Source organism: Rhinopithecus bieti, unplaced genomic scaffold, assembly GCF_001698545.2.
Source record: "Rhinopithecus bieti isolate Rb0 unplaced genomic scaffold, ASM169854v2 scaffold_11380, whole genome shotgun sequence".
Lineage (NCBI taxonomy): Eukaryota > Metazoa > Chordata > Mammalia > Primates > Cercopithecidae > Rhinopithecus > Rhinopithecus bieti.
In genome coordinates, this window is record NW_016807225.1 from 292,440 (window position 1) to 315,648 (window position 23,209).

The following is a 23,209-nucleotide window of genomic DNA, read 5'->3' on the forward strand; positions in this document are numbered from 1 at the left end:
TTTTTTTTTTTTTTTTGCTGCTCTTGTTGCCCAGGCTGGAGTACAGTGGCATGATCTCAGCTCGCCGCAACCTCCGCCTCCCAGGTTCAAGTGATTCTCTTTCCTCAGCCTCCGGAGTAGCTGGGATTATAGGCATGCGCCACCATGCCCAGCTAATTTTGTATTTTAGTAGAGACAGGCTTTCGCCACATTGACCAGGCTGGTCTCAAACTCCCCACCTCAGGTGATCTGCCCGCCTTGGCCTCTCAGAGTGCTGGGATTACAGACATGAGCCACCACACCAGGCTTTTTAAGCAGCTTTAAAAGGGAAAAGGGAGTCTTAACAAACGTTAAATAATTGAGATTTTATATCATTCCAGTTCACAACTAAAATTAATCATTATGTGTACACAGTATTTTACATGATTATCCTTAAGGTGCATATACAACTTGGCTTTCGTATTCTTTTTAATTTTTTATTTTCATTTGATAGAGAAGAGGGTCTTACTATGTTGGCCAGGCTGGTCTCAAAGCCCTGGCCTCAAGCAATCCTCCTGCCTCAGCCTCCCAAAGTGGTGGTTTTATAGGTGTGCTTTCATATTCTTTAAGTGACTGTAATGGGAAAACTAGTTCAAATATTATTATTTTGGTGGTTAATAACATTCTGTTCTGTTGACATCATTTGTTTAGCTCTAGGGAATTACTTGTGTGATATTGTGATTTATAATAGGAAATATTTGGTCTTCTTGCTCTTTGCTGGCACACAATTCCTAAAGCCTTTGGAATCTCCAAGGTGTCTTTTTGTATTCTAATGAGATGACAAGTGTTTGGGGGGCTCCTGGATAGCCTCAGGATGGGGGCTGGTTACCAAGGCAACCAACCATATATGCTCAGAGAGTTGGAACTTTTATTCCTGCCACCTTACCCCCAGCTAGGGGACAGCAGGTGAAGGTTGAGTTTATCACCAGTGGCCAGTGGTTTAATCAATCATGTCTATATAATGACGCCTTCATCAAAACCCAAAAGGACCTGGTTGAGGAGTTACCAAATAGCTGAACACATGATGATTCCTGTAGGGTGGTGCACCTGGAGAGTGTGTGGAAACTCCGCACCTTTTCCCATATACCTTACCCCATGCATCTCTTGTATTTGGCTGTTCATCTTTTTTTTTTTAATTAATTTTTGTTCTTTGTCTTTTTTTTAATTTTTATTTTTATTTGACTATTCATCTATATCCTTTGTAATACCCTTTATAATAAACAGTAAATGTAAGTAAAGTATTTCTCTGACTTCTGTGAGGTGCTCTAGCAAATTAAACCAAAGGAGAGAGTAGAGTGGGGACCCTGATTTGTAGCCAGTTTGTCAGAAGCACAGACCATAACCTAGGGCTTGAGATTGGCATCTGAATTAGGTGCAGTCTTGTGGGACTGAGCCTTTAATCTGTGGGACCTGACACTATATCCAGGTAGACAGTGTCACAGTTGAACTGAATGGAATTAGGGGACACCCAGTTGATGCCCTCTGCAGAATTGCTTGGTTGGTGTATGGGGAAATACCCCACCACATCTGTTTTTAAAAGTGTTGAGTGGTGAGTGAAAGGAGGAAACAGTAGATTTTTTTCCTATATCTCAGAGAACTTATTTCCGTTTTTCCTACTAGCTGTGTTTAGTGTCAGGCCCTTGGTCTGGCCAGTGTCTGTGGCTGCACTTGCTTTTAAGGAATACGTGGGAGGTGGCAGACAAACAGAAGCAAATGTATTCTTACTGAAGCTTCTGCATCAGTTCTCTGTTTCGTCTTTTACCCGGTTTTACCGGGTACACAACCACATGGGATCAGGCGTCCTTCCATGTTTTCCACTTCCTGGTCCATGCTGTGGTCCTCTACATTTTGGATTTCATGATAGAGGCAAGAGTGAGCCACAGAGGAAGAGAGCCTTGACTACTACCCAGAGAAGTTGTTAGCCCTCCTCTTGAGACAGGGTGTGGTCCCACTGTGACACTCTTGTCTTCGAGGGGTGAAGAGAGCACTCATCTGAGGTTAGGGGGCATGAAATAGGGAAAGTGCTTGGTCTGAAGTTGGGAGGAGCAACTGTATAAAATTACTTCACTTCTTTTGGCTTATTTCCACTGGAGAGACAGAATTCCTAGCCCAAAAGAAATCAAGTTTTATGGTGTATATGTTGCTAGTTTGTTTTCCATAAAAAATAGTTTTATAGTATCAGCAACATGTGAGTGTACCTAATTGGCCACAATCCTTTGAAACCATCAAAACACTATTTTGTATTACTTTTTGCTAGTATAATGTGTATAGTATTACTTCAATTTCCTTAAGTAATTCTTTTTTTTTTTTTTTTTTTTTTTTTTTTTTGAGACAGAGTCTGGCTCTGTCTCCCAGGCTGGAGTGCAGTGGCCAGATCTCAGCTCACTGCAAGCTCCGCCTCTCAGGTTCACACCCTTCTCCTGCCTCAGCCTCCGGAGTAGCTGGGACTACAGGCGCCTGCCACCTCGCCCGGCTAGTTTTTTGGATTTTTAGTAGAGACGGGGTTTTACCGTGTTAGCCAGGATGGTCTCGATCTCCTGACCTCGTGATCCGCCCGTCTCGGCCTCCCAAAGTGCTGGGATTACAGGCTTGAGCCACTGCGCCCGGCATTCCTTAAGTAATTCTTTAAAATTTTTAGCTTTATTTACTAGCATGCGTTTCATGCATTTAAATGTACAATTCAGTGACTTTTAGAATACTCACAGAGCTTTCTTTGCAACTGTCACCTCAATTTTTTAATGTTTTATTTAAAAACAAATTTATTGACAACTAAAAATTGTTGCCAGGCGCGGTGGCCCACACCTGTAATCCCAACACTTTGGGAGGCCGAGGCCAGCAGATCACAAGGTCAGGAGTTCGAGACCAGCCTGGCCAATATGGTGAAGCTCCATCTCTACTAAAAATACAAAAATTAGCCAGGCGTGGTGTCGCATGCCTGTAGTCCCAGCTACGCAGGAGGTTGAGGCAGAAGAATCGCTTAAACCCAGGAGGCGGAGGTTGCAGTGAGCCCAGATCGCACCATTGTACTCCAGCCTGGCCAACAAGAGCGAAACTCCACGTCAAAAAAAAAGAAAAAGAAAAAGAAAAAAAAGGAATATGTTTACATTGTGCAGTGGTTATGTCATGCTAACATGCTAATTAACATGGATTATATCACATACTTATTGTTTGTGGTGAGAACACTTAGAATCTACCCTCGCGGCAAGTTTCTTTTCTTTTTTGAGACGGAGTTTCACTCTCATTGCCTAGGCTGCATGGAGTACAGTGGTGCGATCTCAGCTCACTGCAACCTCCGCCTCCTGGTTCAAGTGATTCTCCTGCCTCAGCCTCCTGAATAGCTGTACAGGCAACCGCCATCATGCCTGGCTAATTTTTGTATTTTTGTAGAGATGGGTTTTCACTATGTTGGCCAGGCTGGTCTTGAACTCCTGACCTCAGGTGATCTGCCCTCCTCAGCCTCCCAAAGTGCTGGGATTACAGGCATGAGCCACCGTTCCCAGCCAGTGGCAATTTTGAAGTATACAATACATTGTTATTAACTATAGTCACCATATTGTTTCAGGTCTTATGTTTAAGTCTTGAACGTATTTTGAGTTGATTTTTGTGTATTGTATGCTATATATTACTCATTATATACTTTTAGTCATTGAGTAAATTAGTAGAGTGGTTTGACATTATTGGATAAAATTATCTTAATGTTTTCTTTTTTCAGCGTTGTAGAATGAATGAAGACACTGGCACTGATTATATAACACCTTGGCAGCTATCTCAAGTCGTTGATGGTGGAGGTATTGGAATTATAGAAGAAAGCAAACACACAAATTTGACTAAAGGCGATTTTGTGACTTCTTTCTATTGGCCCTGGCAAACCAAAGTTATTCTGGATGGAAATAACCTTGAAAAGGTGATATATATATGAACGTATCTGATTTTTTTTTCCCTGTGTAACTCTTACTTTGTGCATTTGATATTCAGTTGTGTTTGTAATCAGGGAAAAATAAAAGCATATATTTTCTTTTAGCTAGCTGCCAAAATGCGGAAAGTCTTTGTTCCTTTTCCACTGTTAGCTGTATAGGGAAGTTTAAATTTTCCTTCTGAAGGTTTGATAATTGAGCCTGCTAAAATAAACTGACAGTAAACAGATTAACAGGAGAAAAACCATTTTAATTCATGTATGTGCACTGGAGCCTCACAGAAGAATAGGAGACTCAAAGGAGGGACCAGATGGTTGAAGGTTTTTTGTTTGTTTGTTTCTTTGCTTGTTTGTTTGTTTTAGAGATGGGGTATCACTGTGTTGCCCCATCTGGTCTCAAACTCCTAGGCTCAAGCAGTCCTCCCATCTCAGCCTCCCAAAGTGCTGAGATTACAGGTGTGAGCTTGAAGTTCTTATAGCTTAAAGGAATGGGACTTGAGGCTTTTGGGGGAAATGGCAACAAAAAGGGAAAGGGGAGGAATTGCGTGGTAAACAAAGGTTATCTTATTGTAAATAAAGTCTCTCAGGTAATAAAAGTTGTTTCAGAGCAGCTACCAAAAGAATAGGCAATAGCCTGACTGGGTCTTTTATTTATTTATTTAGAGACAACATCTCACTCTGTCACCCAGGCTGGAGTGATCTTGGCTCACTGCAACCTCTGCCTCCTGGGTTCAAGTGATCTTCCCACTTCAGTCTCCCGAGTAGCTGGGATTATAGGTGTGCACCACTATGCCCAGCTAATTTTTTGTATTTTTAGTAGAGACAGGGTTTTGCCATGTTAGCCAGGCTGGTCTCAAGCTCCTGACCTCAAGTGATCGGTCCGCCTCGGTCTCCCAAAGTGCTGGGATTACAAGTGTGAGTCACCATGCCCAGCCATTTTTATTAAACTTTTTGTAGAAACAGGAGTCTCACCATATTGCCCAGGCTAGTCTTGAACTCTTGGCCTCAACCGATCCTCCCGCCTCAGCCCCAGAAAGTGCTGGGATTACAGTTGTGAACCACTGTGCCCAGCCTTAATGGTACATTTTAAACATCAGTAATGAGAACTGTTGGAATTTGAGTTGATTTTTTTTTTTTTTAAGACAGTCTTGCTCTGTTGCCCAGGCTGGAGTGCAGTGGCATAATCTCGGCTCACTGCAACCTCTGCCACCCGGGTTCAAGTGATTCTTCTGCCTCAGCCACCTGGGTAGCTGGGATTACAGGCGCCCACCACCACGCCCAGCTAATTTTTGTATTTTTAGTAGAGACGGGATTTCAGCATCTTGGCCAGGGTGGTGGTGAACTCCTGACCTCGTGATCCACCCGTCTTGGCCTCCCAAAGTGCTGGGATTACTGGCATGAGCCACCATACCCAGCCAGAGTTGATTTTTATAGGTACATGTTCATGTTGGAATTGCTCAGAGACTTAAAATCTTCCAGTGTTGCCAAGTATTTTCTGTTAAGCATTTCCTTTTTTTTTTTTTTTTCATACTTGGGGCATTAACAGAAAGAATATTTTGTCTCTTATGTGAGAATTGGTTTTAAAAGTTTCTTTTTTTTTTGAGACGGAGTCTTGCTTTGTCGTCCAGGCTGGAGTGCAGTGGCACGATCTCGGCTCACTGCAACCTCCACCTCCCAGGTTCAAGCAATTCTCTGCCTCAGCCTCCCGAGTAGCTGGGATTTGGGCACCCGCCACCACGCCCGGCTAATTTTTTGTAATTTTAGTAGAGATGGGGTTTCACCATTTTGGCCAGGCTGGTCTTGAACTCCTGACCTTGTGATCCATCCACCTCAGCCTCCCTAAGTGCTGGGATTACAGGCGTTAGCCACCGCACCCAGCCTTAAAGTTTCTTTTTAATATAAAGAGAAGTAATATTGCTTTTTTACTCTTTACAAATAAAGTATAGAATTTTAGCAAGATTGATGAATGGTTTACTCTTCTATAAACCATATTGGGTTGTTTATTATACTAATGGACTGCCATAACAAAATACTACAGGTTGTGTGGTTTAAACAACAGAGATTTATTTTCTCACAGTTCTGGAAGCTAGAAGTTCAAGATCAGAGTTCTGGAAAATTTGGTTTCTGGGGAGGCCCCTCTTCCTGGATTGCAGATGGCCGCCTTCTTGCTGTGTCCTCAGGCAGTCTTTCCTCTGTGGGTGTGCAGAGAGATAGATCTTGTTTTGTTTCTTCTTCTTATAAGGACACAAGTCCGTTTTGTTTTTGTTTTTGTTTTTTTCCTTTGAGATGGAGCCTCACTCTGTCGCCCAGGCTGGAGTGCAGTGGCATGATCTCAGCTCACTGCAACCATCGCCTCCTGGGTTCAAGTGATTCTGCTGCCTCAGCCTCCCAAGTAGCTGGGATTACAGGCACATACCACCACGCCTTGCTAATTTTTTGTATTTTTAGTAGAGACGGGGTTTCGCCATATTGGCTAGGCTGGTCTCGAACTCCTGGCCTCAGGTGATCCGCCTGCCTCAGTCTCCCACAGTGCTGAGATTACAGATGTGAGCCACCGTGCCCGGCCACGACACAAGTCTTATTGGACTAGGACCCCACACTTATGTCCTTATTCAATCCTAAATATCTCCTTTAAGTCCCTGTCTCCAAATAAAGTCACACTGGGGCTTAGGGCTTTACTATATAAATGTTATGGGGACACAATTCAGTCCATAACATATTGTCTCTACTTTGTTGTCTCAAAACAGGAATTCCTAGTATTATTTTTAAAGAGTATATATTTTATTTTAGGTAGACCCACAACTTGTGAATGGACACCTTTCATATTTTCTTGGAGTTATAGGTATGCCTGGTTTGACTTCCTTGATTGGGATACAGGAAAAAGGTCATATAACTGCTGGATCTAATAAGACAATGGTTGTCAGTGGGGCTGCAGGTGCCTGTGGATCCGTGGCTGGGCAGGTAAACTTTCTGAGAATTATATGATTTTCTGATTATTTGAGGATTGTTATAATTCATAATTGAAATTTCGGATATATGTATACCATTAAAAATGTAAAATTGGATAATTTTTTTTTTTTCTTTTTTGAGACAGAGTCTCCAGGCTGGAGTGCAGTGGCACAATCTTGGCTCACTGCAACCTCTGCCTCCTGGGTTCAAGAGATTCTCATGCCTCAGCCTCGAGAGTAGCTGAGACTACAGGTGTGTGCCACCACACCTGGCTAATTTTTGTATTTTTAGTAGAGATGGGGTTTTGCCATGTTGGCCAGGCTGGTCTTGAACTCCTGGCCTCAAGAGATCCACCTGCTTTGGCTTCCAAAGTTCTGGGATTATAGGCGTGAGCTACCATGCCCAGCCAAAATTGAATAAATTTATAATGACTTACAACATTTCTTGTAGAAATGGGTTTTTTTTTTTTTACCTACTTAGACTCTCTTAATAACAGTATTAAAAAATGCAGATTTTAGTATCTTATTCTCTGTTAACCAAAAACAGATGTAGTAAACGCTAAAGCTTTGCTTTCATTATTATAAGGAAGAGAATGATAAAGAAGCTGTTTGGAATTCATGAATTAAAAGTCAAACTCACATTTTAAATTAATATCCTCAAATAAGAAACCACTTGTTGAATTCTAGAAGTGTAAACATTTTGATAGAATTTTACAAAGTCAGCCTGGCACAGTGGCTCACGCCTGCAACCCCAGTGCTTTGGGAGGCCAAGGTGGCAGGATTACTTGAGGACAGGAGCTCAAGACCAGCCTGGGCAACATAGTAAGACTCTTCAGTAAATAAATTAGCCCAGTGTGGCGGCACTCCTGTTGTCCTAACTACTTGAGAGGCTGAGGCAGGAAGATTACTTGAGCCCAAGAGTTTGAAGTTACAGCGAGCTATGAATATACCACTGTACTCCAGCCTGGATGACAGAGTGAGACCCTGTTTCTTTGAAAAAAAAAAAAAAAGAAAGAAAGAATCTTATAAAAGTACATCCTTTTATAAATAATAGCCTTTATAGGTTGAAACCATTGAAAACAAACATTATGTCTGAGCTGCGATTTTAGTTCGCCACAAGCCTGAAAAATAATGAATTGCATGTGATGCTTTGGGTCTGATTATTTATTCCTTTTATGAAATTAGATTTAAGCTGTGAAATTTTATTTTTTAAATTTATTCTTTGATTTTATATTTTTCAATGAGTGAAAGCCAAAAATTGTTAGATTTTAACATTTAAACTACAGATGGTCCCTAACTTATGATGGTTCTACTTTACAATGATGCAAAAGCCCTATGCATTCAGTAGAAGCCATACTTTGAAGTTTGAATTTTGGTCTTTTCCCAGACTAGTGATATCAGTATGACACTCTCTCGAGATGCTGGGCGTATGTAGCTCCCGGTCAGCCACTGTATGTGGCTGAACAGCTGCGTGAATCATGCCCTGCTGGAGTGGATGTTTATTTTGACAATGTAAACAACTGGTACTCTGTGGTGTACCGTATTGCCACATGATTTTGCCCAACCATAAGTGTTCTGAGTATGTTTTAGGTAGGCTAGGCTAAGCTGTGATGTTCAGTAGGTTAGGTATATTAAATGCATTTTTTGCTTAGGATATTTTCAACTAACAATGGTTTTGGCTGGGCGCAGTGGCTCACGCCTATAATCCCAGCACTTTGGGAGGCCGAGGTGGGGTCAGGAGAGCGAGACCATCCTGGATAACATGGTGAAACCCCATCTACTAAAAAATGTAAAAATTTTTACATGCATAACATGTAACATGGATAATTTTCCTGGATAACATGGTGAAACCCCTCTACTAAAAAATGTAAAAAAATTAGCCGGGCATGGTGGCAGGCGCCTGTAGTCCCAGCTACTCGGGAGGCTGAAGCAGGAGAATGGTGTGAACCTGGGAGGCGGAGCTGGCAGTGAGCCAAGATCGTGCCACTGCACTCCAGCCTGGGGGACAGAGCGAAGACTCCGTCTCAAAAAAAAAAAAAAAAAAAAAAAAAGATGGTTTTATTGGGACATATCCCCATCATAAGTTGAGGAACGTAAGTCTAACTTTGTTCAATTTTAATAATTTTTTGGGGTGGATGACATTGTCTGCCCTCAGTTCTTTTACTTTCAAATTACTCTTCATTAAAAGCAGCGTAATCTAACCTAAATTGTAATGAACACTGTCATATATACCTGTAATATCTTGTATACTTGTACATTTTTACATTTAAATGTGACAATATAAAGCCATTTAATCTTCAAATTTCCCCCCTAGATTGGCCATTTGTTAGGTTGTTCCAGAGTGGTGGGGATTTGTGGAACACATGAGAAATGCGTCCTCTTGACCTCAGAACTGGGCTTTGATGCTGCGATTAATTATAAAAAAGAGAATGTGGCAGAACAACTCCGTGAATCATGCCCAGCTGGAGTGGATGTTTATTTTGACAATGTTGGTGGTAACATCAGTGATACAGTGATAAGTCAGGTTGTTTGCTGATTTCTATTACAAATTTGAATACTGCATTTTATATGTTGTGATATCTTTTTACCTAATACTGAGAAAAAAAAATTATAAAATTGGAGGGATTATTGTGACTTAATGTGAAGATCAGTATTGTATTTAAGTGATGCAAAAGAGCTTGCTGATACCTACTTCCCTTTACTTGCAGATTTGTACTATGAACTTCAATTTCAGTTATTTGCTACCAATATTATCTTTTCACTTGTGGTTTATTTTGTGAAAATTACAGTTGCATTGTTGAAATGGTGAAGCTCTGACCCCTAACTCACCACTGACCAACTCACAGCTATGGCCCCAGACCTTGTGTAGAGAATGGGTTTCACAGACGGCATGTATTTATGTATATTTACTAACAATATTATAAAATATCAACATGAGGTATTAACACTACATAGTCCTTTGCTGCATCTAAAATTATTTGCAGTTGAGATTATTAAATTATTTAAATCCAAAAAAATACAGTTCTACCACTAATAAGTAGCAACAACAACTAATGCAATTCTTTTGCTGATTACCAAACATTTATTTGCCTCTACGTTCCTTTGGAATGTAATTATTTCTAGCTAGTTCAAATTCTCAAATACCTCTAACAGGTAAATTAAAAAAAAAAATCGAACTAGTTGACAAAAAGGATTAAATAGTCAAGGAGGCTTTCATTATGGCAGCCATAAAATCAGTAAACATAGGAAAGGGATATTTTATCATCATTTTTCTTTGTGCAGATGAATGAGAACAGCCACATCATCCTGTGTGGTCAAATTTCTCAGTACAACAAAGATGTGCCTTATCCTCCCCCGTTATCCCCTGCTATAGAGGCAATCCAGAAAGAAAGAAACATCACAAGGTGTGTTCTTCCTCTTTGCCCTTATTACCGGTTCATGGGGTTTTAAATATCATAGATGTGTATGAAATCTATTGTTCTTCATAGACACTTTTTCTTTATTAAATAAAACCTTAGGTCGGGTGTGGTGGCTTACACCTGTAATCCTAGCACATCCCAAAGCAAGCAAGGTGGATTGCTTGAGGCCAGGAGTTCAAAACTAGCCTAGCCAACATGGTGAAACCCCATCTATACTAAAAATACAAAAAATTAGCCGGGCGTGGTCGTGGGTGCCTGTAATCCCAGCTACTTGGGAGGCTGAGGCAGGAGAATCACTTGAACCCGGGAGACGGAGGTTGCAGTGAGCTAAGATCATGCCACTGCACTCTATCCAGCCTGGGCAACAAGAACGAAACTCCGTCTCAAAAAAAAAGCTTTAAAATACACATTTTTTGGCCGGGCGCGGTGGCTCAAGCCTGTAATCCCAGCACTTTGGGAGGCCGAGACGGGCGGATCACGAGGTCAGGAGATCAAGACCATCCTGGCTAACATGGTGAAACCCCGTCTCTACTAAAAAATACAAAAAACTAGCCGGGCGAGGTGGCGGGCGCCTGTAGTCCCAGCTACTCGGGAGGCTGAGGCAGGAGAATGGCGTAAACCCGGGAGGCGGAGCTTGTAGTGAGCTGAGATCTGGCCACTGCACTCCAGCCTGGGCGACAGAGCGAGACTCCGTTTCAAAAAAAAAAAAATACACATTTTAAAAGCCCGTTCAATATTTAGGTTTTGGCTAACTAGCTCCCTAAAAACATACTTACTGGCTTTGACTGGCCTGGATTAGGTCACATGAGGGTCAAGAAAGGATGTTACCCACAAAGGAAAAATCACGGTGCTATTAACAAATGGGGTTGTAGATACTGGGCAGACAAAAACTTATTATTTTGAGATGGAGTCTCGCTCAGCCGCCCAGGCTGGAGTATAGTGGCACGATCTCAGCTCACTTCTACCACCGTCTCCCAGGTTAAAGCGATTCTCCTGTCTCAGCCTTCCGAGTAGCTGGGACTACAGGCACCTGCCATCATGCTAATTTTTATGTTTTAGTAGAGACGGGTTTCACCGTGTTGGCCAGGCTGGTCTTGAACTCCTGACCTCAGGTGATCTGCCCACCTCGGCCTCCCAAAATGTTAGGATTATAGGCATGAGCCACTGTGCCTGGCAACAGAAATTATTAATAGAAGTCTTCTACAGTTATACCTGTAACTCCGCATAAAACTGTATCTGACCAGACTCAATGTGATTATGTCCTAATATTTTAAGGATTAACAGATATTAGAATTCTGGAATGGTATGATCTTGGAATACCACTCCCGTCATATTCTCTGATCATTATCCTTTTCTTCCTCACTGCAGGGAAAGATTTCTGGTGTTAAATTATAAAGACAAATTTGAGCCTGGCATTCTACAGCTGAGTCAGTGGTTTAAAGAAGGAAAGCTAAAGGTAGAACTTCTATTGTTTATCAATATAATTCTTCCTGCTACTTGATATAATTTTGCATTATTTAAATGTACTATAGCAAACATATTAGTTTCATTATAAAAAACTATAAAATATAGTTTCATATTAGTTTCTTTTCCTACAAAAGAAAAGTATGCTGAATATTATAAATTAACTCTACCTCCCAGGTGAGTATAACCTCCTGATTACCAAACCCTTAACAAACCCTTGTTTGTTATTCCCTTTATCTAAAATTTTTTAGCTTTACTTTCATAGATTATATTACAAAATCAATAGGTTTTCCCCCAAATGTAAAATTGTTATGTTTATTAATTTAACAAATATTTATGGGATGCTACTATGTGTTAGAAGCTGTGCTTTCTCAAAAATCATGTAAGCACCTCCTGATGCCTTTACCACCATACTTCTTCCCTGCCCTCCCTGGACATCCTAATGTATGTCTTAGTTGTTGATTGAAAGTCTTGAAAGTCAGGAGTTATTATTCTGGGCCTCAGACCTACTGGCCTAGGCTGTTTTTTTTTTTTTGAGACAGAGTCTCGCTTTGTTACCCAGGTTGTAGTGCAGTGGCGCAATCTCGGCTCACTGCAACCTCTGCCTCCTGGGTTCAAGCAATTCTCCTGCCTCAGCCTCCTGAGTAGCTAGGATTACAGGCACGTGCCACTCGCTCAGCTAATTTTTGCATTTTTAGTAGTGATGAGGTTTCACCATGTTGACCAGGCTGGTCTCGAACTTCTGACCTCAAGTGATCTACCCATCTCAGCCTCCCAAAATGCTGGGATTACAAGTGTGAACCACTGCACCCGGACTGGCCTAGGCTATTCTTGAAACCTGCAGATGATAGGCAAAGTTGTACCTTTGTATGCTTCTGTACTTTATTTTTCTGTTTTAGAGTGTATAGCTTGTGATCTGTTACTAATTGAAGAGATTAAACAACGGGAAAATAGGATATTACTTTAAAAAAATCAATTGATAGGAAGCTTTTCTGGACTACCTACATGAAATAAAGATTATCTGTTTTTAGACAGAAGGTGCTAAATAGTATTGCTGCCTTTTGTAAGTATGGAAACTATTATATAGAAACATTGAAGTTTAAAGACTAATTAAATCTACCTATTTTGATTTACAGATTAAGGAGACGGTGATAAATGGGTTGGAAAACATGGGAGGTAAGATGAATGTAGACTTATTTATTATATACTTGTGCTCAGCACACAAAGATAAAGTCTTTTTGTTTTTTTTTGAGACGGAGTCTTGCCCTGTCGCCCAGGCTGGAAACAGTGCAGTGGCGCGATCTCAGCTTACTGCAAGCTCCGTCTCCCAGGCTCATGCCATTCTCTTGCCTCAGCTCCCAAGTAGCGGGGACTACAGGTGCCCACCACCACGCCCAGCTAATTTTTTGTATTTTTAGTAGAGACGGGGTTTCACTGTCATAGCCAGGATGGTCCCAATCTTCTGACCTCGTGATCTGCCCGCCTCAGCCTCCCAAAGTGCTGGGATTACAGGTGTGAACCACCATGCCTGGCCCTTTTTTTTTTTTTTTTTTTTGAGATGGAGTCTTGCTCTGTCTCCCAGCCTGGAGTGGTGCAGTGGTGTGATCTTGGCTCACTGCAACCTCCACCTCCCGAGATCAAGCAATTCTCCTGCCTCTGTCTACCAAGTAGCTGGAACCACAGGCGTGCACTAGAATGCCTGGCTAATTTTTGTATTTTTAGTAGAGACAGGGTTTCAACATATTGGCCAGGCTGGTCTTGAACTTCTGAACTAAAGTGATTTGCCTGTCTCAGCCTCTCAAAGTGCTGGGATTACAGGTGTGACCCACCCCACAGGCCAAAGTCTTTTATCTTTTTATCTTTTAATGCTACCTCTCTGGCCTCCCCTTCCCTGCCCTTCCTTCCCCTTACCTCCCCTTTTTTTTAAGAGATGATCTTGCTCTGTTGCCCAGGCTGGAGTGCAGTAGCATGATCATAGCTAACTGTAACTTATGAACCCATGGGCTCAAGCAATCCTCTTACCAGAGTAGCTGGGACTACAATTACCTGCCACTATGCCCAGCCTTTTTTTTTTTTTTTTTAAATTTTCCATAGAAACAGGGTCTCACTGTATTGTCCAGGCAACTCTGGCCTCAAATGATCCTCCTGCGTCAGCCTCCCAAAGTGCTGGAATTTACAGGTGGGAATGCCTGGCCCTTTTTTTAATTTTTGAGGTAGGGCCATGCTCTGTCACCCGGGCTGGAGTGCAGTGGTGCGATCATGGTTCACTGCAGCCTCTCCCTCCAAGGCTCAGATGATGCTCCCACCTCAGCCCCCGGAGTAGCTGGGACTACAGGCACACACCACCACTCCCAGCTGATTTTTGTATTTTTAGTAGAGATGGGGTTTCACCATGTTGGTCGGGCTGGTCTCAAACTCCTGACCTCAAGTGATCTGCCCACCTTGGCCTCCCAAAGTGCTGGGATTACAGTTGCGAGGCCCCATGCCTGGCCTTCACTGACATTTTATTCCCATATTTTTTTTGCCTCTAGTCTTCAGATACTGTAAACAATGAACCTTGATGTACATACCAATTAGATACCAATTAAATATTTTCAGTATAGGCAAAACTTTTTTTAAAGATGTTAATGGGGTTTGTGTATAACTTTTTACTTGAGATTTCTTTTTTTTTTTTTTTTTAGACGGAGTCCTCGCTCTGTCACCCAGGGCTGGGGTTGCAAGTGGTCGGATTTCTTCAGCTCCACTTGGCAAGCCTCCGCCTCCGCCGTTTTACGCCATTTTCTCCTGGCCTTAGGCCTCCCGAGCTAGCTGCGCGACTAACAAGGCGCCCGCCACCGTCGCCCCGGCCTAGTTTTTTTTTGCTATTTTTTTGCTAGCAAGACGGCCGGTTTCACCGTGTTGCCCAAGGATGCCGTCGTCGATTCTCCTGACCTCATGATCCGCCTGCTCTCGCCTCCCAAAGTGCGGGATTTACAGCGCTGAGCCACCGGGCCCGGGGCGAGATTTCTTTTCATGGACAATTTTCTATGCTTAATATTGAAAATCACTGAAAAAGTTATTGAAGATAATTTTGTATTACACCTTTTGGAAACAAGTATGATAGTGACATTTACCTTTTCAGATAATCTACTTTCTCTTTTTCCAGCTGCATTCCAGTCCATGATGACAGGAGGTAACATTGGAAAGCAGATAGTTTGCATTTCAGAAGAAATCTCTTTGTAATCGCTGTAAATGTCTTCAAGGCAATCATAGATTTCTTTTCCATTTTGCATATTTTCAAAGATACATTAAAAAATGCTTAGAATATACATAGCTCTTGATTTAAATGTGATCATAGGTGTTATTTTTAAGTTGCATAGGGGATTTGATACAACCATTAATGGATGACACACAATAGGTTTTTAATAGTAACTTTTAGTAATTACTTTTAATTTAAAAGAATGCTTGAGAGGCACTTTGTAAAGATTTGTTAAACTGGAAAAGTTTTACATGATCTGATACAACCATTAATGAATCAGACACAATAGGTTTTTAAAAATAATAACTTTTATTAATTTAAAATAGAATGCTTAAAATAGAATACTTGAGAGGCACTTAGTAAAGATTTGTTGAACTGGAAATGTTTTACATGATTCTTAAACTGAAACTTGAGGTAAAAATAGAATTGAGATGGCCTTTTTTTCACATTGTAGACAGAAAAGAGACTTAATGGTATGATGTGTACATAGGGACTAGGGGCAGGATTGGGGGGTTTCAGAGCTTGTGTAACAGTTTTTGGGATAGGAGACCAGTGGCTTTGGGTTGGGATTAGTATGGGAAGATAAATAACTTAGGTTGACAAGATTTACTACAGAGGATGATCTCTTTGTATTTGCCAAATAATTTACTGTATAGCCTAAAAACTCAATATATATTGAGAAAAGTGTATGTTTATTTTAGGTTAGCAGGCACATACTGTCAAATAGTTGTAAAGATTGAGAGGGCAAACAGATGTAAACATCAGTTGGAGTTTTAGGTAATTAAAAAGATTGCCGGCCGGGCCTGATGTCTCAAGCCTGTAATCCTAGCACTTTGGGAGCCAGAGGCGGGCAGATAGACCAGCCTGGCCAACACAGTGAAACCCCCTCTCTCTAAAAATACAAAATTAGCAGGGCATGGTGGTGGGTGCCTGTAATTACGGCTACTCAAGAGGCTGAGGGTGGAGAATCATTTGAACCTGGGAGGGGGAGGTTGCAGTGAGCTGAAATCGCACCATTGCGCCCCAGCCTGGGCCACAAGAGTGAAATTCCATCTCAAAAAACAAAAACAGATTGACAATAAAGACAGTTTCAGAAAATCACAGGACTGGGCAAATTAACAAATGTTTGTAAACATGAATGTTCAGGAACTGCTGATGTACCTCAAGAGTTTGTTTTATTAATTGTACTCAACCCTCACAGAACAGTAAAACTGAGGATTATTGTTTCTGAATGTTTTGGCTTATGATCGTCTGTCTACACACTGCCAATATACTTTTGTATGCAACATTTGTAATAAGTAGATTCAAACTGTGTTGGTAATCAGCTTCTCCAGTTTACTTGAGTGGCCCTTTCTTGTTACTTTTCCTGGACCATTTCATCTCCTGAGGGGGTTTCACCTTTTCTTTGTATGTTGCTAACTCCCAAATCTCCATCTGTATTTCTCACCTCTTTCTTGAGCACTGGACCTTTACCTCCAAGTAAATATCCTCAACTCTGGATTGGCACCTTATACTATGCTTTTCTTTTCTTTTCTTTTTTTGTCTCGCTCTGCCGCCCAGGCTGGAGTGCAGTGGCACGATCTCGGCTCACTGCAACCTCCGCCTCCCCGGTTCAAGCGATTCTCCTGCCTCAGCCTCCAGAGTAGCTAGGATTACAGACCCCCGCCACCACGCTTGGCTAGTATTTTTAGTAGAGACGGGATTTCACTGCGTTAGGATGGTCTCTATCTCCTGACCTAGTGATCAGCCCGCCTTAGCCTCCCAAAGTGCTGGAATTACAGGCGTAAGCCACCGAGTTCGGCCTACTCTGCTTTTCTGAAGTGGAATTATCTTCCCCTGAAACGTTTCTCCTTTATTTTAAATGACCATTAGTAATTTGTGTACCCAAACCTGTCATCAAGGCTTATCTTTAACCTTGAAAATCCCTTTTTAAAGGTAACTCCTTTAATTCCCATTAGTTGAGTCTCTCATTCCTCCGCACGCAAATATTTAAAAATAAGTAATTTCAAGAAGTCAAACTCACAAAGCTTTAACAAGGTGGCATCTAGCTTGGAAGTCAAGTGTTCAAGGCCGCAGTCGGGACATCCAAGAGCTCTTTACATCCTAATTACAACACCGAATCCAGACTCACTGCATACCCCGTCCCGTATATAATGCAAAACTTGATTCTGCAAGTTCCTTTCTCAGGCGGTGAAACTTCGAGGTCCTCTCCAAGGAGACCTCTGATAAATGTTTAAGAGTGATCCTTTCTCGTTTGCCTCCATTGCAACGCCTCCGCTGATGGTAAAAACTACTCCCTCCGCTACTGCGGGGTGGCAGTGACGTCAACGAATTAGCTGACCTGTTTTTTTCGGGCTTCGCGGACCTAGGTGTCCCGAAGGCCGAGAGTGAGTGGGAGCGGGGAGGCTGCGGCTCCTCCTGTCCGGGGCGGAGCCCTGCGTCGCGGGCCTGGGCAGTCCCCGCCAGCAGCCTTGACGTCTGCGTCCCCAGCGGTGCTGCAGCCACCCAGCCCTGAGGCGAGCGAGTGGGTGTGTGCGTGGGGGGTCGGCCAAACTTCCTGTCCCGCGCTCGAGCTGCTTCCGGCGGGAGCCGGAAGACGTTGTGTGTGGACGGAATTCGGGACCGACAGACGGCCGGCCGGCTTCCCTGAACTGGAAGGTGAGCTCCGAGGTGGGCCTGGCCACACCTGCTCGGCTAGGTAGTAACCGAGAGGGCGGGGGCCAGTACCGGCTACTTGGGGCCTGGGGCCGAGTTCACCCCGAGAGAGGAAACCGCCCTCCTTGGGCATCCCTCCAGGATCTGGCAGGCCTGGGAGCGGCCAGTCTGAAGCCCTGCGGCTTTGGCCTTCCCCTCGCGGGTCTTTAGGGGCGATGTTCCTGCTCCTTTGCTTGGTTTTGGGGGCAGGGATATAGGAACGGACTGTCCTGAGAAAGCCGGAGTCAGCGAGTCCCCGGGGCGGGGGCTCTTGGACTGCACTCGCAGCCGGGGCCTGCCCACGGACCTTGGGGCCTTATTACTAAGGCCTTTGTGGTGTGGGATAGAGGATGCCAGGAGGCCTTTCGCTGAATGTTTCAGTCCAGAGCTACCCTCTCCTTTCATACCACTTTCTGCGTCTGGAAAAGGGACAGCTGCCTTCTCGACTGGGCTGGGTCGCCCGTTTCACCTTTGCCTGTCAGGAGGGTAGGGGAGAGTGTGTGAATTGTGTTCACGGCCTTTATACATTTCGTGTCGAATCTTCTGAAGTTTCTCAAGATAATCCAATTTATTAAAGTTTATCCCACTTGCTCATGAGGCTCAGAAATGCATTTAGGCACCATTTGGAAGTTAAATATTATTAAGTTGGGACTTAAGAATTAGTACTTAGGTTGGCACGAAGATCAACGCAGCATCTTTGCAGTAAATAAACATTTGGAAGTAAAGTCGGGCATTTTGTTAGGGGGTGAGAAATTGCACTTGTTTTTTTCTTAGTGTGGTGCAGAGTAAAAGACAAAGTAGCAGTCAGAAGTTTTAAGTTCTAGTTTTTTACGTTTTGCATCTAAGTAGATGTCTAATTTTTGGCAAGTTGCTGAATCTCTAGCTCTGGGGAGTTTTTCTATATAAACGAAGGGGTTTACCCTTAGGGTTATGACAATTATTCCGAAGCACTGAACTTTGAATAGAAGTGACATAAGCATTTCTTTGTTTTGGAAAGGTAACTTGAATGGCTGCCTAAAGGATGCATTGGAAAGAGGAATTTTAAAGGCGGGATGACCAGTTAGAAGCCTGTTTTAATAGTATAGTAGAAAGTTACTGAGAGACGTAAACAGGGCTTTACAGTAGGGAACAGAGAACATTCTGGGAACAGAGAATCATGGAAATTATTTTTAAATGGAGAAAGAGAGATTTAAAGACCTAGAATTTGCAGCTGAGTGGGAGGAAGATTGGGCGATCATTGAAATAGATAATACAAGAAGAACAGGTTTGGTAAGGAAGATAATAATCTGGATTTTGGACATTGTTAGGTTTGAGATGCTGTTGGATGTACATACATGTGGAGATACCTAGCAAGCAGTTAGAAATGAAGGTTTGGAGTTCAGAGATGACTAGAGAAAAATGTGGGTATCATTTGTAGTGTCATTCATTCATTATACAAATATTTAGTATCTACCAGTTGCTTACTGGGAAGCTTGTATGGAAGCCCTTTAAGCTCATAATAAACACATTAGAAGTGGGAAGTGACTGTTAATGGGCACAGGGTTTCCTTGTGAGGTGATGAAATGTTGTAAAATTGATTGTGCTTGTACAACTCTGAATAAACTAAAGACGTTTTAATTGTACTCTTTAGATGAGTCAATAGTATGGTATATGAACAATATCTTAGTGAAACTAATTTTTTTTTTTTTTTTTTTTTTTTTTTTTTTGGTGACGGAGTCTCACTCTGTCCACCAGGCTGGAGTGCAGTGGCGCGATCTCGGCTCACTGCAAGCTCGGCCTCCTGGGTTCACGCCATTCTCCTGCCTCAGCCTCCCTAGTAGCTGGGACTACAGGCGCCCGCCACCGCGCCTGGCTAATTTTTTGAATTTTAGTAGCGACGGGGTTTCACCGTGGTCTCGATCTCCTGACCTTGTGATCCGCCCGTCTCGGCCTCCCAAAGTGCTGGGATTACAGGCGTGAGCCACCGCTGCCGGCGAAACTAATTTTTAAAAAAGATTTACATTGCAGTTTTGGAAATCTGTTGAGTAAGGAATTGGGAATACGAATGTTTAATTGCATATTTGCTGTTACACCTATAGCTAATTAGTACGTTACTCTGTTAAAGATGAGATCCTCACAGTACACTTGATAAGATACTGAGTGCTGGCCGGGCGCGGTGGCTCAAGCCTGTAATCCCAGCACTTTGGGAGGTCGAGACGGGCAGATCACGAGGTCAGGAGATCGTAGACCATCCTGGCTAATACGGTGAAACCCCGTCTCTACTAAAAAAATACAAAAAACTAGCCGGGCGAGGTGGCGGGCGCCTGTAGTCCCAGCTACTCGGGAGGCTGAGGCAGGAGAATGGCGTAAACCCGGGAGGCGGAGCTTGCAGTGAGCTGAGATCCGGCCACTGCACTCCAGCCTGGGCGACAGAGCAAAGCCTCCGTCTCAAAAAAAAAAAAAAAAAAAGATGGCCATCTTTGGACATAGCTCTATCCATATTTAAGATAGTTTCTTAGATTATTAAAGGTTGAAATACTGCATCAAAGCATAGTATTTTTATGGGTTTTGATCAAAGCCTGTTGAGCTTGTTGTATTTTAAAACAAGTGTTTTGATTTGAATTCTTTATTTGCTTGCTTGTGATTTTTTTTGGATATGTGAAGAAGTGTCTTTATGTACCTGTGTTTTCCCACTGCTCTTAATGCCCCTTCTCTCTTTTTTACCCTATTCTAGGTTAAATTGATTAACCACCTAATACAACTTCTTACAGGAAGAGCATAGTATTTCCTAGAGGAATATGAACATAACAGGAAGGTATCATTGGCTCTGAATTAAATTTGAACTTGTCCCCTGAATAGCTACAGGTTTTGGAAGCTGAATCAATGTTATCAGATGAGTTAGAATCCAAACCAGAGGTGAGCCCAGTCAGTCTGTTTCCTTTTCTTTTGGTGGGCTATATTTCAAAGTTTATCTTTAGGGGTCAGCAAACTTTTTATTCAATGAGCCAGATAATAAATATTTTAGGTTTTATAAGCTATATATGTTTTTCAGTATATGTAAAATCATTATACATTTAGATAATTATGTAATAAAATCTTGTAAATAAAAATGTTTATGTATAAATATGTACTCACATAAATATGAGATACAAGCGATGTATGTAGGTGTATACATATATAAATATTTACTACTACAAATTCTTCGTTTATTTTATATATGTAAGTATTTTCTTTCTAAATGTGATTAGGGGATTTAAACATTTTTTGTTGTTCACTTTTCTTTAAATTTAGCACATCTGTGTTGCAGAATGGACACTGAATTTGGAATCAGATTACTTAAATTTGAGGATTGGCATTGCTCCTAACTAGTCATGTGACCTTAGACAAGTCACTTAATGTTTCAATTTGATTCCTCAGCTGTAAAATACACCTTAAGGCCAGGCGCGGTGGCTCATGCCTGTAATCCCGTCACTTTGGGAGGCCGAGGCAGGCGGATCACGAGGTCAGGAGATCGAGACCATCCTGGCTAACACAGTGAAACCCCGTCTCTACTAAAAATACAAAAAAAATTAGCGGGGCCTGGTGGCGGGCACCTGTAGTCCCAGCTACTTGGGAGGCTGAGGCAGGAGAATGGCGTGATCCCGCGAGGCAGAGCTTGCATTTAGCCGAGATCGTGCCACTGCATTCCAGCCTGGGTGACAGAGCGAGACTCTGTCTCCAAAAACAAAAAAATACATCTTAAATCTTACTGGGTTAATGTGATAATTAAGTGAGCCAGTACACAGAAAATTGCTTTGTAAAATNGTCTCTACTAAAATACAAAAAAATTAGCGGGGCCTGGTGGCGGGCACCTGTAGTCCCAGCTACTTGGGAGGCTGAGGCAGGAGAATGGCGTGATCCCGCGAGGCAGAGCTTGCATTTAGCCGAGATCGTGCCACTGCATTCCAGCCTGGGTGACAGAGCGAGACTCTGTCTCCAAAAACAAAAAAATACATCTTAAATCTTACTGGGTTAATGTGATAATTAAGTGAGCCAGTACACAGAAAATTGCTTTGTAAAATGTAATCAATATGATACAGTTGATTTTTTTAAGCCATTATTTTAAAATGTAATTATTTTTATCATTTCTCTGTTTGACAGAAGGTGGCAGAGGTTAACTTAATTACAGTGAAGTGTCACTTAGCGATAGAGACACATTCTGAGAAATATGACATTAGTTGACTTCATTATTATGCGAACATGGTAGAGTATACTTACACAGACCTGGATGGTTTAGCCTGCTACATTCCTAGGCTGTATGGTATACCCTATTGCCCCTGAGCTGCAAACCTATACAGCATGTTACTGTACTGAATACTGTAGGCAGTTGAAGCATAGTGGTAAACATTGTGTATCTAAACATATCTAAATGTGGAAAAAGTACAGTAAAAATAGGGCATTACAATCTTACGGGACCATAATCCTGTATATGGTCTGTTAACTGAAATGTTGTTACGCAACACATGACTTTATATAAATCAGCTGTTCTCTAGAACAGACAACTTGATAAAATAACTTTAGATATTATGGTGTTTATTTTTCTTTGAATATGGATGAGACTAGTGAGCAGTCTTAATATTACCTTTTGGTAAATTCGGAGGTTTAGATACATTTCTAACAACTTGTATTTCTCAGTGTTGTCTTTTTTCCCCCTAGCTCCTGGTACAGTTTGTTCAGAATACATCCATCCCATTGGGACAGGGGCTTGTAGAATCAGAAGCTAAAGATATTACTTGTTTGTCCCTCCTTCCTGTGACTGAAGCCTCAGAATGCAGTCGGCTAATGTTACCAGGTAAAAATTAAGATCACTAGAGATAGGATAAAGAAGTCTTAAGAGCTTAGCCTACTCTATGTTACTGGTGGAATGAATGTATCACTTAGTAACTGACTGGTGGAAACTGTAAAAATTAGGAGTCATGGAGAAAAAGCAACCATGAAATCATTAGTGCTTTGGTAGTTTAAGCCATAGGAATGGATATGATCACCCAAAGAGTGTGAGAGTGGGGAAAAAAGGTCAATGCAAAACTATGGAACTATTTATTTAAGGTACAGGGTGGGGCAGGAGAACTTGTAAAGGAGGAAAGAAGCAAAGAGTAAAATAGTTGGATGAACATCAGCAGAGTGGAGGCATGAAACCCAGGGGAAATCATTGTATCAAATGATACTGACAGGCCCAGTGAAATAGGGACTAAAAGGACACCATTATTGACTTTGGCAGAACCTGTTCCATGGAGAGAAGAGGATGGAAAGTCAGGCTGCAGTGACTTGAGTGTACAAGCTTTTTTTTTTTTTTTTTTTTTTTTGAGACGGAGTGTCACTCTGTCGCCCAGACTGGAGTGCAGTGGCGCGATCTTGGCTCACTGCAACCTCTGCCTCCCCTCCCGGGTTCAAGCTAGTCTCCTGCCTCAGCCTCCTAAGTAGCTGGGATTACAGGTGCGCGCCACTATTCCTAGCTAATTTTTGCATTTTAAGTAGAAACGGTTTCACCATGTTGGCC

General features: G+C 42.2%; 2 protein-coding genes across 12 annotated transcripts in view; both read left to right on the top strand.

Moving 5' to 3' along the window:
• The window catches only part of PTGR2 (prostaglandin reductase 2), a 34,234-nt gene extending 18,002 nt beyond the window's left edge, over window positions 1-16,232 (top strand). For 5 of the 6 annotated variants that reach the window (XM_017880478.1, XM_017880476.1, XM_017880477.1 and 2 more), the window contains 7 exons: window positions 3,731-3,922; window positions 6,722-6,892; window positions 9,194-9,403; window positions 10,162-10,283; window positions 11,667-11,754; window positions 12,899-12,938; window positions 14,908-16,232. In XM_017880478.1, the coding sequence (XP_017735967.1) occupies window positions 3,740-3,922; window positions 6,722-6,892; window positions 9,194-9,403; window positions 10,162-10,283; window positions 11,667-11,754; window positions 12,899-12,938; window positions 14,908-14,984 (891 nt within the window). In that variant the 5' untranslated portion in view covers window positions 3,731-3,739 and the 3' untranslated portion in view covers window positions 14,985-16,232. The remainder of the gene's footprint in view (window positions 1-3,730; window positions 3,923-6,721; window positions 6,893-9,193; window positions 9,404-10,161; window positions 10,284-11,666; window positions 11,755-12,898; window positions 12,939-14,907) is intronic. The other variant, XM_017880481.1, reaches the window with a different exon arrangement.
• Window positions 16,233-16,729: 497 nt separating this feature from the next.
• Window positions 16,730-23,209, top strand: part of ZNF410 (zinc finger protein 410) — a 47,231-nt gene continuing 40,751 nt past the window's right edge. For 3 of the 6 annotated variants that reach the window (XM_017880468.1, XM_017880469.1, XM_017880470.1), the window contains exons 1-3: window positions 16,732-17,658; window positions 20,408-20,589; window positions 22,369-22,504. In XM_017880468.1, coding sequence (XP_017735957.1) covers window positions 20,557-20,589; window positions 22,369-22,504 — 169 coding nt within the window. In that variant the 5' untranslated portion in view covers window positions 16,732-17,658; window positions 20,408-20,556. Of the gene's footprint in view, window positions 17,659-20,407; window positions 20,590-22,368; window positions 22,505-23,209 lie in introns of all 6 variants that reach the window. The other 3 variants (XM_017880472.1, XM_017880473.1, XM_017880471.1) reach the window with 2 other exon arrangements.